Source organism: Eleutherodactylus coqui, chromosome 5 (genome assembly GCF_035609145.1).
Source record: "Eleutherodactylus coqui strain aEleCoq1 chromosome 5, aEleCoq1.hap1, whole genome shotgun sequence".
NCBI classification, from domain to species: Eukaryota; Metazoa; Chordata; class Amphibia; order Anura; family Eleutherodactylidae; genus Eleutherodactylus; species Eleutherodactylus coqui.
In genome coordinates this window covers 48,226,227-48,239,180 of record NC_089841.1, presented here as the reverse complement: position 1 = coordinate 48,239,180, position 12,954 = coordinate 48,226,227, and the positions used below count along the sequence as shown (strand labels likewise).

The following is a 12,954-nucleotide window of genomic DNA, read 5'->3' as shown; positions in this document are numbered from 1 at the left end:
ATGATGTGCAACCTCCATCCTGGGAGCCACATGTGACCCGCAGGGCCATTCTGTGCAGTCCAAAACCATTGAGACACGGACACAAGAAACAACTGCATCTGGTGATTCCAAGGGTAGAGCGCCAGCATTTGGCAGCAGCTCCGTTTTGTCTTTCTTCCTTCCTTGATCACTGCACAAACTAAAAAATACATGTGTGCCACAAAAACTGAATGGAGAGATAGCCCTCATACCCGATCTATTTACTCTGGAATACCTGGGACCCCTCTTATCGTGAACTGTGGGGGTCCCAGTGATCGGATTAGACGCCTATTCCCTATCCTGTGGGGTAAAAAGTGTTAAACTTGGCAAAACCCTTTTAAATAAGGACTCTGGGCAAAAGTGATACACTGTGTTGTTATGCGCAGGTCAGGCGCTGGGGGCGGAGCATGACAGGGGAGAGTAATATATCTGCTTCAATATGCACTCGTTGTCAAAACAAATCAGGTACCTAGAAGAAGTTGTCATTTTGCTGCAAAACCCGGCATGCAGTTCCATCTCAGGCAGGTATACAAATGATTACAGTTGTGGTGATTAGATGAACGGTCTTGTCACCGGAGGCCCTAAAAGTGGTTCCCCCCTTGGCCTATGAGAGGCTCTCGGAGGCTCCTTGTGTGTAGTGACCTCTTCTTCTGCTTGTGTAGAGCTTGTTGACCACTGGACGCCTCTATGACGCAGAGAAGAGATTTCACTTTAGACTGTTAGGGGGTGTTGGGACCAGTGGATGTGTGAGGGTACACAAGGTGACTGGGTTCAATACGCCCTCAACAGATCACCAGTAGAGAGAGGATTGTCTGATCATCCGACAAGAACCTCCAACTGTTGCATTGTCCGCCATCCAGAGACAGGTGGCGCCATCGTTACAGGCTCCTGTGTCTGTCAGACCCACCTCCAGGCACTTGGCTGAAGGACATTTGGTCTCACGGTGCCCATTACTAGTAATGACTTTGACATCCACCGTCACCTTCATTTGCAGTGGTGTTGTGAACAACGAAACAGGACTGCTACGGAGTGGAACTGGGTTGTCTTCAGTGATATGCAGCAGGATACTATACGGAACCTGTAAGCCTCCATGCCTACCCGTATCCAAGCTAGAGGCAGTACAACAGGGTACTAGAGCCTCCATGCCCGCCCGTATCACATCATGTATCCAGGCTAGAGGCGGTACAACAGGGTACTAGAGCCTCCATGCCCACTGTATCACATCTTGTATCCAAGCTAGAGGCAGTACAACAGGGTACTAGAGCCTCCATGCTCACCCATATCAAATCTTGTAGCCAAGCTAAAGGCAGCCCAACAGGGTACTAGAGCCTCCATGCCCCCGTATCACATCTTGTATCGAAGCTAGAGGTGGTACAACAGCGTACTAGAGCCTCCATTTCCACCTGTATCACATCTTGTATCCAAGCTAGAGGCGGTACAACAGGGTACTAGAGCCTCCATGCCTGCCCATATCACATCTTGTATCCAAGCTAGAGGCAGTACAACAGGGTACTAGAGCCTCCATGCCCACCCGTATCACATCTTGTATCCAAGCTAGAGGCGGTACAACAGGGTACTAGAGCCTCCATGCCCACCCGTATCACATCTTGTATCCAAGCTAGAGGCGGTACAACAGGGTACTAGAGCCTCCATGCCTGCCCATATCACATCTTGTATCCAAGCTAGAGGCAGTACAACAGGGTACTAGAGCCTCCATGCCCACCCGTATCACATCTTGTATCCAAGCTAGAGGCGGTACAACAGGGTACTAGAGCCTCCATGCCCACCCGTATCACATCTTGTATCCAAGCTAGAGGCAGTACAACAGGGTACTAGAGCCTCCATGCTCACCCATATCAAATCTTGTAGCCAAGCTAAAGGCAGCCCAACAGGGTACTAGAGCCTCCATGCCCCCGTATCACATCTTGTATCGAAGCTAGAGGTGGTACAACAGCGTACTAGAGCCTCCATTTCCACCTGTATCACATCTTGTATCCAAGCTAGAGGCGGTACAACAGGGTACTAGAGCCTCCATGCCTGCCCATATCACATCTTGTATCCAAGCTAGAGGCAGTACAACAGGGTACTAGAGCCTCCATGCCCACCCGTATCACATCTTGTATCCAAGCTAGAGGCGGTACAACAGGGTACTAGAGCCTCCATGCCCACCCGTATCACATCTTGTATCCAAGCTAGAGGCGGTACAATAGGGTACTAGAGCATCCCTTCAAGTGGTCAGTTTTCCACAATAAATTATGCTTATGCTCTGATATTGTAATCACTTACTTAAAGGGGTTGTCTCGCGGCAGCAAGTGGGGTTAAGCACTTCTGTATGGCCATATTAATGCACTTTGTAATATACATCGTGCATTAAATATTGGCCATACAGAAGTTATACACTTACCCCCTCCGGTGCTGGCGTCCCCGTCTCCATGGCGCTGACCGAAGCCACCTTCTCCCTGGATTAGACGCGCTTGCGCTGTCTGCCCTCTTCTGTCCACTGAAGGGGCCGCTCCGGCGTGCATGCGCAGAAGACCTCTGCGGCTCGAGCATGCCGGAGCGGGACAGAAGAGGGCAGACAGCGCAAGCGCGTCTAATCCAGGCAGCAGAAGGCTTCGGTCGGCGCCATGGAGATGGGGACGCCAGCACCGGAGGGGGTAAGTGTATAACTTCTGTATGGCTCATATTTAATGCACGATGTATATTACAAAGTGCATTAATATGGCCATACAGAAGTGTATAACCCCACTTGCTTTCGCGGGACAACCCCTTTAAATCAATGTAAGACTGGCTGCACGCGGACAGATTTGCATTGCAGAATCCACGGTTGTCGTCCACCCCTGGGTTCAGTAGTAAATACCTGCCATTACATGCTATACAAAAGCGTTTTTCCTGCCCGTGAATGGAAATCAATTACAATTTTCCGCTCGTGGAGGAAAAAAAAATTGCAGCATTTTAGTGCAGGCTATGCACAGACGGAGTCCATTGAAGTCAATGGAAGCCGTCCAACTCGCGGCCCTTCCGCAATGAACATTGCAGAAGGGTCGCGGGACCCGCATCATCACCTAGCGACGACGTGGGAAAAAGTGTGCTGACAGCTGCTTGCACATGACAAGGAAATGGCAGGTACGTGGGGTCACCGGCCCGGCACAGGGTTGGATTCTGCTGTGGGATCCGGAATCCGACCCATTCGTGTGCAGCCGGCCTCACAATCACACAGTGTCATCCCATTCCGACAACTTCTAGGGGAGGGATTGGTTTTACAATAAGTGACTATTCTTATAAGCTGCAAGTAAAAAGTCCCGCAGCACACCATTATAGTGCAAATCATATGCAGAGGTTCCAACACAGGGAAATGCAGAGCCACCTATGGGACCACGGATCTCCAGTCCCAAGTTAATCCAGTAATTAGCAATGAAGTAGCAGCATCAATGGTGTTTCTATTTTACTACACCATTGATGCTGCTACTTCATTGCTAATTATTCTTATAAGCTGATCAGAGCCTGGACATAGTACTAGCAGGACTTCTATACCTCGCTCCACGGTTTGGCGAGCCACGACAGACACGGCTCTGGGTTACACGACGTGTTCTGCAGCGGGCTGTGTCCAGGAGACTGACAATGAAATGGTCGCAGAGGTCGGTTCTCGCGGATATCGATGCACTGGATCTCTCTGGTCATGAATCCACCGCCACAAGTAGCAGAGCACTGTGTGATATATGAGGGGAGATACTCATGCAGATACGGTATATACACTCCAAGCATTAAACACACAATAATCTAACAGTTTTGCGAGTTAAAGGGAGTTTCCAGCACTAAACTATTGATGACCTATACTCCGGATTGGTGGGGATCTGTAGCTTGGGATCCCCAATGATCAGCTGACTCCACAGCGCTGTACTTTGCATAGTGGCTGCACCTGGTATTGCAGCTCCATCCCATTCAGCTGCTCTCAGGCCACGTGACAAAAGTTCCAGATGTCAATGGGGAGAGGTCGCAATCTCCTCAGGCCAGTGATCCCGATTGGTGAACCCTCACAGTTCCTGGGTATCAGTCATCAATAGTTTAAATGTTGTAAAACTCCTTCAACATGAAAGTTTCACCCTTGAATACCATTTTCCTTTTGGTCCCACCAGAGGCGTAACTTGAAGCCCCTTGGCCCCAATGCAAAACCTGGAACGGGGCCCCCAACTATAATGCTTTATTCATAGTACTGGGGTCTCTATATGGAGAAGAGAGGCCTTATGGGCCCCCCAAGGCTCCTGGGCCCGGGTGCAACCGCATCCCCTGCATCCTCTATAGTTACACCCCTGGGTCCCACATTCTGTGTTGATAAATATTGTAATATATCCTTATAGTAGCCGGACCCCCATTGTGGTGGGGGTCTCAGTGGTCAGATCCCCACTGTTTAGATAGTTGTGCAAACTCTGTTTTGCCAAAAAAGGTGCAATTTGCACCAGAATTCAGGGGCAATACCAACAGTAAATGTGTAAAGAGTCCACTAGTAGGTGAGAGGCTGTAGGGACACATCACCTTGGACCAGTTTCCGGTTCTCCAGTGCGCACATGGACGAAAGTGACATCTTCTGGCAGGATCTGGCTTTTTAATATGTCCGCAGTCAGTCTCATTTCCGCTGCTACATTCCACATTTCTCCAGAACGCCCCCATGCCGCAGGTGGTAGAGCACTGTGAAAAGAAGAGGTGAACATATCAGATTCTAAGGGGGAGATTTATCAAGCTGGTATGAGGAAAAGTGAAACAGTTGCCCATCCCAACCAATCAGCAGCTGCTGTCATTATCCAAAACATCTCAGAGAAACGAGCCCTAGAGTCATAGGCACCCCTACCAGGAGGCAACCAGAGCCTGCTGCCTCAGGTGGCAGCCCACAGGACCTCAGAAGGGCAAACGGTATTCATTCTTTACCAGCCATATTAATGGCCTGTAAAACACAAATGCCACCTCTGAGCCGGCCAGGTGGCAACCCGACGAACATTTAACTCACTTGGTTTGTAGTCCCAGTCCAGCTGTAGCGGCCGCCGCTGCTGTAATCAGTATAGCCCCTGACCTCTCCCCTGGCATCTGGGTTCCTGTACACAGATGCCGGCATGTACGCAGCACAGACGCGGGGCAGAGAGGTCAGGGGTCATTCTTTGATTACAGCATTGGCAGACTGCAACTATACGCCAAGTGAGTTAAATGCTTATCGGGTTGCTGCCAGCTAGAGATACACTATGGGGGTAACCAGGGGCGTAACTATAGGGGGTGCAGGGGATGCGGTTGCACCCGGGCCCAGGACCCTTAGGGGGCCATAAGGCCTTTCTTCTCCATACAGGGAGCCTGGTAGTATGAATAAAGCATTATAGTTGGGGGGCCCTGTTACAGATTTTACACTATAATTATTGGTGCCACTATGGGGATCACAATTACTACTGAGGCCACTAGCAGGGACACTATTACTATTGAGGTCACTATGGGGGACACTATAAATACTGGAGCATTATGGTGGTCACTACTACTACTGCGGCCAATATTACTACCTGAACCACCATTGGGATCACTGTCTTTTGCGGGAGGGGGCACCATTTTAAACTTCGCCACAGGCTTGGGTGCACCCTTGACTGGAATCTGCTTGGTTGCTATCGGTAACAGCTCTACTTTCTGCCCCGGTTTTGTTACATACCTCTCATGTATTGGTTCAGCAGTCAAGTTTGTGCTTTTGCAATTTTTGTGCGATGCAATTTTAACATTAGAAAGTCCCATTGAAAAGAACCTAGCGATGAAACGCTACTGGGTAAAAGCCTTTATGGTGCCCCCTACTGTACCATACATGTTATGGCGCTCCCCTGCTATTACATACTTGTTATAGTGCCCCCTGCTGTTACATACTTGAAATGGCGCTCCCCTGCTGTTATATACTTGTTATGGCGCCCCCCTGCTATTACATACTTGTTATGGCGCCCCCCTGCTGTTACATACTTGTTATAGTGCCTCCTGCTGTTACATACTTGTTATGGCGCCCCCCTGCTATTACATACTTGTTATGGCGCCCCCCTGCTGTTACATACTTGTTATGGCGCCTCCTGCTGTTACATACTTGTTATAGCGCCTCCTGCTGTTACATACTTGTTATGGCGCCCCCCTGCTATTACATACTTGTTATGTCGCCCCCCTGCTGTTACATACTTGTTATGGCGCCCCCCTGCTGTTACATACTTGTTATGGCGCCCCCCTGCTATTACATACTTGTTATGGCGCCTCCTGCTGTTACATACTTGTTATGGCGCCCCCCTGCTATTACATACTTGTTATGGCGCCCCCCTGCTGTTACATACTTGTTATGGCGCCTCCTGCTGTTACATACTTGTTATGGCGCCTCCTGCTGTTACATACTTGTTATGGCGTCCCCAGCTGTTAAATGCTTGTTATGGCACCCCCAGCTGTTACATACTTGATATGGCGGGGGCTCCCTGCTGTTACATACTTGTTATTGCACTCCCCTGCTATTACATAGTTGTTAGGGCGCCCCTTGCTGTTACACACTTGTTATCACGCTTCCTGCTGTTACATACTTGTTATGGTGCCCCCTTCTGTTACATACTTGTTATGGCGCCCCCCCTGCTATTACATACTTGTTATGGTGCCCCCTGCTGTTACATACTTGTTATGGCGCCCCCAGCTGTTACATACTTGTTATGGCGCCCCCCCTGCTATTACATACTTGTTATGGTGCCCCCTGCTGTTACATACTTGTTATGGCACCCCCCTGCTGTTACATACTTGTTATGGCACCCCCTGCTGTTGCATACTTGTTATGGCGCCTCCTGTTGTTACATACTTGTTATGGCACCCCCTGCTGTTACATACTTGTTATGGCGCCTCCTGCTGTTACATACTTGTTATAGCGCCTCCTGCTGTTACATACTTGTTATGGCGCCCCCCTGCTATTACATACTTGTTATGTCGCCCCCCCCCCCTGCTGTTACATACTTGTTATGGCGCCCCCCTGCTGTTACATACTTGTTATGGCGCCTCCTGCTGTTACATACTTGTTATGGCGCCCCCCTGCTGTTACATACTTGTTATGGCGCCTCCTGCTGTTACATACTTGTTATGGCGCCCCCCTGCTATTACATACTTGTTATGGCGCCTCCTGCTGTTACATACTTGTTATGGCGCCCCCCTGCTATTACATACTTGTTATGGCGCCCCCCTGCTGTTACATACTTGTTATGGCGCCTCCTGCTGTTACATACTTGTTATGGCGCCTCCTGCTGTTACATACTTGTTATGGCGTCCCCAGCTGTTAAATGCTTGTTATGGCACCCCCAGCTGTTACATACTTGATATGGCGGGGGCTCCCTGCTGTTACATACTTGTTATTGCACTCCCCTGCTATTACATAGTTGTTAGGGCGCCCCTTGCTGTTACACACTTGTTATCACGCTTCCTGCTGTTACATACTTGTTATGGTGCCCCCTTCTGTTACATACTTGTTATGGCGCCCCCCCTGCTATTACATACTTGTTATGGCGCCCCCAGCTGTTACATACTTGTTATGGCGCCCCCCTGCTATTACATACTTGTTATGGTGCCCCCTGCTGTTACATACTTGTTATGGCACCCCCCTGCTGTTACATACTTGTTATGGCACCCCCTGCTGTTGCATACTTGTTATGGCGCCTCCTGTTGTTACATACTTGTTATGGCACCCCCTGCTGTTACATACTTGTTATGGCGCCTCCTGCTGTTACATACTTGTTATAGCGCCTCCTGCTGTTACATACTTGTTATGGCGCCCCCCTGCTATTACATACTTGTTATGTCGCCCCCCCCCTGCTGTTACATACTTGTTATGGCGCCCCCCTGCTGTTACATACTTGTTATGGCGCCCCCCTGCTATTACATACTTGTTATGTCGCCCCCCTGCTGTTACATACTTGTTATGGCGCCCCCCTGCTGTTACATACTTGTTATGGCGCCTCCTGCTGTTACATACTTGTTATGGCGCCCCCCTGCTATTACATACTTGTTATGGCACCTCCTGCTGTTACATACTTGTTATGGCGCCCCCCTGCTATTACATACTTGTTATGGCGCCCCCCTGCTGTTACATACTTGTTATGGCGCCTTCTGCTGTTACATACTTGTTATGGCGCCTCCTGCTGTTACATACTTGTTATGGCGTCCCCAGCTGTTAAATGCTTGTTATGGCACCCCCAGCTGTTACATACTTGATATGGCGGGGGCTCCCTGCTGTTACATACTTGTTATTGCACTCCCCTGCTATTACATAGTTGTTAGGGCGCCCCTTGCTGTTACACACTTGTTATCACGCTTCCTGCTGTTACATACTTGTTATGGTGCCCCCTTCTGTTACATACTTGTTATGGCGCCCCCCTGCTATTACATACTTGTTATGGTGCCCCCTGCTGTTACATACTTGTTATGGCGCCCCCAGCTGTTACATACTTGTTATGGCGCCCCCCTGCTATTACATACTTGTTATGGTGCCCCCTGCTGTTACATACTTGTTATGGCACCCCCCTGCTGTTACATACTTGTTATGGCACCCCCTGCTGTTGCATACTTGTTATGGCGCCTCCTGTTGTTACATACTTGTTATGGCGCTCCCCTGCTGTTACATACTTGTTATGGTGCCCCCTGCTTTTACATATGTGTTGTAGTGCCCCCTACTGTTACACACTTGTTATGACGCCTCCTGCTGTTACACAATTGTTATGATGCTTCCTGCTGTTACATGCTTGTTATGGCGCCTCTTGCTGTTACATAGGTGTTATGACGCCCCCTGCTGTTACATACTTGTTATGGTGCCCCCTGCTTTTACATATGTGTTGTAGTGCCCCCTACTATTACACACTTGTTATGACGCCTCCTGCTGTTACACAATTGTTATGATGCTTCCTGCTGTTTCATGCTTGTTATGGCGCCTCCTGCTGTTACGCACTTGTTATGGCGCCTCCTGCTGTTACGCACTTGTTATGACGCCCCCTGCTGTTACACACTTGTTATGGTGTCCCTTTTTGTTACAAGTAACAGCAGGGAGTGTATTAGCAAATATGTGACAGCAGAGGCGATGCGGTATCCCGCGGCAAATCTCAGCAGTGGGAGCCACCGCCGGGGAGCAGGAGTCGGCAGATGGTTCTCCGCAGGTCAGCCTATCTGACAGATGGGCTGACCGCGGAGAATCGGGGCAATTCGCAGCATGCTGCGAACTGCCGGCCACGAGCGGAGAATTGCAATGATTCTCCGCTCGTGGACATGGGGTCGGCGCTTTCCATAGCAATGCCATGGAAAGCTTCAGCCAGTGTGATTCGCCGGCGCTTTACCACTGGCAAAATCACTGCCATGGACAGGGGGCCATATAGGTTCCTGTTTCTGACTTGGACCTTTGCTGTGGGAGTGGGAGAAGACCCTTCCATGGAGGGGCAGACCCCGGAGGGAGGAGTTCACAGACCTCTTATATAACATTACAGTACAGCAGCGCTATTATTACACCGCTCAGTCTCCCGCCTTTCCAGACTATGTAACTTTTTGTCTTTAAACTTAGTTTCTGTGAACTTTATGGGTTCATCTGAGGTTAAATCAGGCTATGAGACTGCGAGGAGTTTTATCCTTAAAGATGGCCATTTGGTGCATTGAGATGAAGGGCGAGTGCGCCCCTCCGCTCCAGCCCTGTAGTACAGTGCAACGTGCCAGAATCCACCTCCTAATTAGCGGTGTGGGAGCCGGCAGCACTTTGCGTATTCAGGCCGATGAACTTGCTCCTCGGTTCTCACTCCTCTCATTCCTTGTGAATTCATCTCTCAGTTTAGGACGGCTTCTGACCTCGAGGATTCTTCTATATTTATAGGTGGGGAATCTCCAACGGATCGTCTTCTGAGACCCCCAGCTTATAGTAGTACAACAAAAGCTGAACGATGATCTTTTAAGAATGGTGTAGACATTAAAACCAGATAGTGAAACATTTTCCATTTTTATAACCTGTTTTTATGTTTTGATTGTAGATTTTTTTTCTTGTGACTAAGGGAGCGGCCATCTTGCCTGAACTGTAGTAAACAGTATTTAGAGATGCTTTACAGCAGAACTCATGAGCCACGGACACAATGGACTGGAGGAGACCCATTGACTTCTATGGGAGAGTGTTGTGGGCATGCTGTGTGACTTGTGCAGGGAGGGGAGGAGGGGAGCTGTGACCAAACAGCTATTGAGAATGATGGTTATCTATATATAGGTCAAGATATAGTCCTGACTTTAAAGGGGTATTTCGGGCTTTTTGACCTGATGAAATATTCTCTAGATAGGTTTTCAGTAGTTAATCGACAGGGGTCCGCCGCTTGGGACTCACATCCATCAGGTAATCACCCGGCCTGCTGTCAGTGCAGCAGGCCGGACGTCATCATCAGTGGTCATGCCAGGAAATGAGAGTGCCAGCTTCTCTTATGGTCAGGATGTCACAGCCTGTCCTGACCATAAGAGAATCAGGGAGTGAAGCTGGTGCTCACACTTCCTGCCATGACCAATGAGGACGATGTCTGGGCCACTGCACTCACATCTACTAATAACCCGTCCAGATGATAGGTTATCAGTTCAAAAAGCCTTAAATACCCCTTTAAACCTATGGAGATGCTGTGGCATGACCTGAATAGGGCTGTGCACACAAGGCATCCCAGAAATATTGATGATGTGAAGAATGGGGGAAAATGGTGCAAAATTCCTCATCAAATCTTATTTGTGGCTACAGGAAAAATAGGTGAAGCTGACTGCTGCTAAGGCCCCCTGTCCACGCCCATGACGGAATATCGCTAGTGATATTCCGCCGCAGGGGAGCAGGGAGTAGACCTGTCAGTTCTCTGCGGTGAGCCAATCTGACAGATAGGCTCACTGCGGAGAATCATGGCATGCCGCAATTTGAATCCCGCAAGCAGAGAATCACTATGATTCTCCGCTCGTGGACGTCGCGGCTGCGCTTTCCAAAGGAAGTCTATGGAAAGCGTTCACTGCGTTACCCACGGCCGGATTATCGCCACAAGTAACACAATGAACTATCGCCCGTGGACAGGCAGCCTAAAGGAAATCTACAGGTTATTAAAGGGTTCATTTACTTTCTCCCCATGCACTGTGCAGGATTACTCAGTGTGTTCAATACACGGCATGAACCGTCTGTGTTAATAGTTACATTGTGTTTCTCTACAGTTGCTCTTATTGTAATTAAGCTTCTGCTTATGAAACACAACATATTTCTATTTATTGTGCGTTACAAGAAAATTTCCCCTGCTGAACAGTTTATTCTGCAAATTTGACATCTGCCCGATCCACTGCGGGCGAGCAGCGGTAATTGAGAAATGATGATGAGAGCGGCAGATAACAACCAGGAACGACACAAGAAATGCATTGGAAAATGATTTAAAAGCTCAGCTGAAAGCTTCCAGCGAGGAGCGCAGATATGCAGCCTTTTATATCAGGTGACATAATTTATATGTTTATGTCTATTAAGCTGTGAAGTTATGAAACAGAATATTTAGGGAAACTCCACACAAATATAAAGTTTTCTATCTGCTCCATTAAGGAATTTCATGCTACTGCCGGCCCTTGGGTAGATGGCACACAGTGTGGAGTGCTTTTTCGTGCTCCCATTGTAAGAAAAAAAAAAATATATATATATATATATATTGCACTGATAAGCAGTCCACACGTATTCTGCTTGCTCAGAAAGCAGCAAGATAGCAGCATATTCACAGCAGAACAGCTCAGTGGATAAATATTGTACCAGAACTAAGCTCAGTACATAAATACAGCACGAGTACCAACCTCATAAGATACATACAGCACAAGAACCAAGCTTAGTACACGAATACAGCCCCAGAACCAAGCTCAGTACATAAATACAGCACAAGTATAACCTCATAAGATAAATACAGCACGAGAACCAAGCTCAGTACATAAATACAGCCCCAGAACCAAGCTCAGTACATAAATACTTCCAAAGAACAAAGTTTATAACAAATACAGCGCAAACCAACTTTAGTACATAGATACAATACCAGAATCAAGTTCATAACATAAATATAACACGATAACCAAACTTATAACATAACTGCAGCACAAACTAATCTTAATATAAATAACATCAGAACTAAGTTTAGTACATAAATACGGCCCGAGAACCAATCTCAGTACATAAATCCAGCACTATAACCAAGTTCAGTCCAAAAATACTTCCAAAGGACAAAGCTCTTAACATAAATACAGCACAAACCAACCTTAGTACATATATACAATACCAGAACCAAGTTCTTAACATAAAATACCGCACCAGAACCAAGCTCATAACATAATATACAGCACCAGAACCAAGCTCATTGCATAAATACAGTAGCAGAAGTAAGCAATTGTGTTGCAGGAGGGCTGATGGATAGGCTGACAGTATCGCCTTGGATCATCAGAAGGGATGAAATAGAGCCAGGAGAAGATTGATTCATGTAAGCTTCACAAGACGCTGCCACAAGGAGGAAGAAGGTCATCTGGTGGGGGAGACTTAAAAGGGTTGTCCCGCGCCGAAAGGTTTTTTATTTTTTTCAATAGGCCCCCCGTTCGGCGCGAGACAAACCCAATGCATGTGTTAAAAAAAAAAACGTTTAGTACTTACCCGAATCCCCGCGCTGCGGCGACTTCTTCCTTACCTTAGCAAGATGGCCGCCGGGATCTTCACCCACGATGCACCGCGGGTCTTCTCCCATGGTGCACCGTGGGCTCTGTGCGGTCCATTGCCGATTCCAGCCTCCTGATTGGCTGGAATCGGCACACGTGACGGGGCGGAGCTACGAGGACCAGCTCTCCGGCACGAGCGGCCCCATTCACCAGGGAGAAGACCAGACTGCGCAAGCGCGTCTAATCGGGCGATTAGACGCTGAAATT

General features: G+C 48.4%; 1 protein-coding gene across 2 annotated transcripts in view; it reads right to left on the bottom strand.

The window, feature by feature from the left end:
- The window catches only part of ADAMTS12 (ADAM metallopeptidase with thrombospondin type 1 motif 12), a 362,259-nt gene that overhangs the window by 39,411 nt on the left and 309,894 nt on the right, over nt 1-12,954 (bottom strand). For both annotated transcript variants that reach the window (XM_066602471.1, XM_066602472.1), the window contains exons 20-21: nt 4,552-4,704; nt 3,553-3,726 (exon numbers count right to left, since the gene is read on the bottom strand). In XM_066602471.1, the coding sequence (XP_066458568.1) occupies nt 3,553-3,726; nt 4,552-4,704 (327 nt within the window). The remainder of the gene's footprint in view (nt 1-3,552; nt 3,727-4,551; nt 4,705-12,954) is intronic.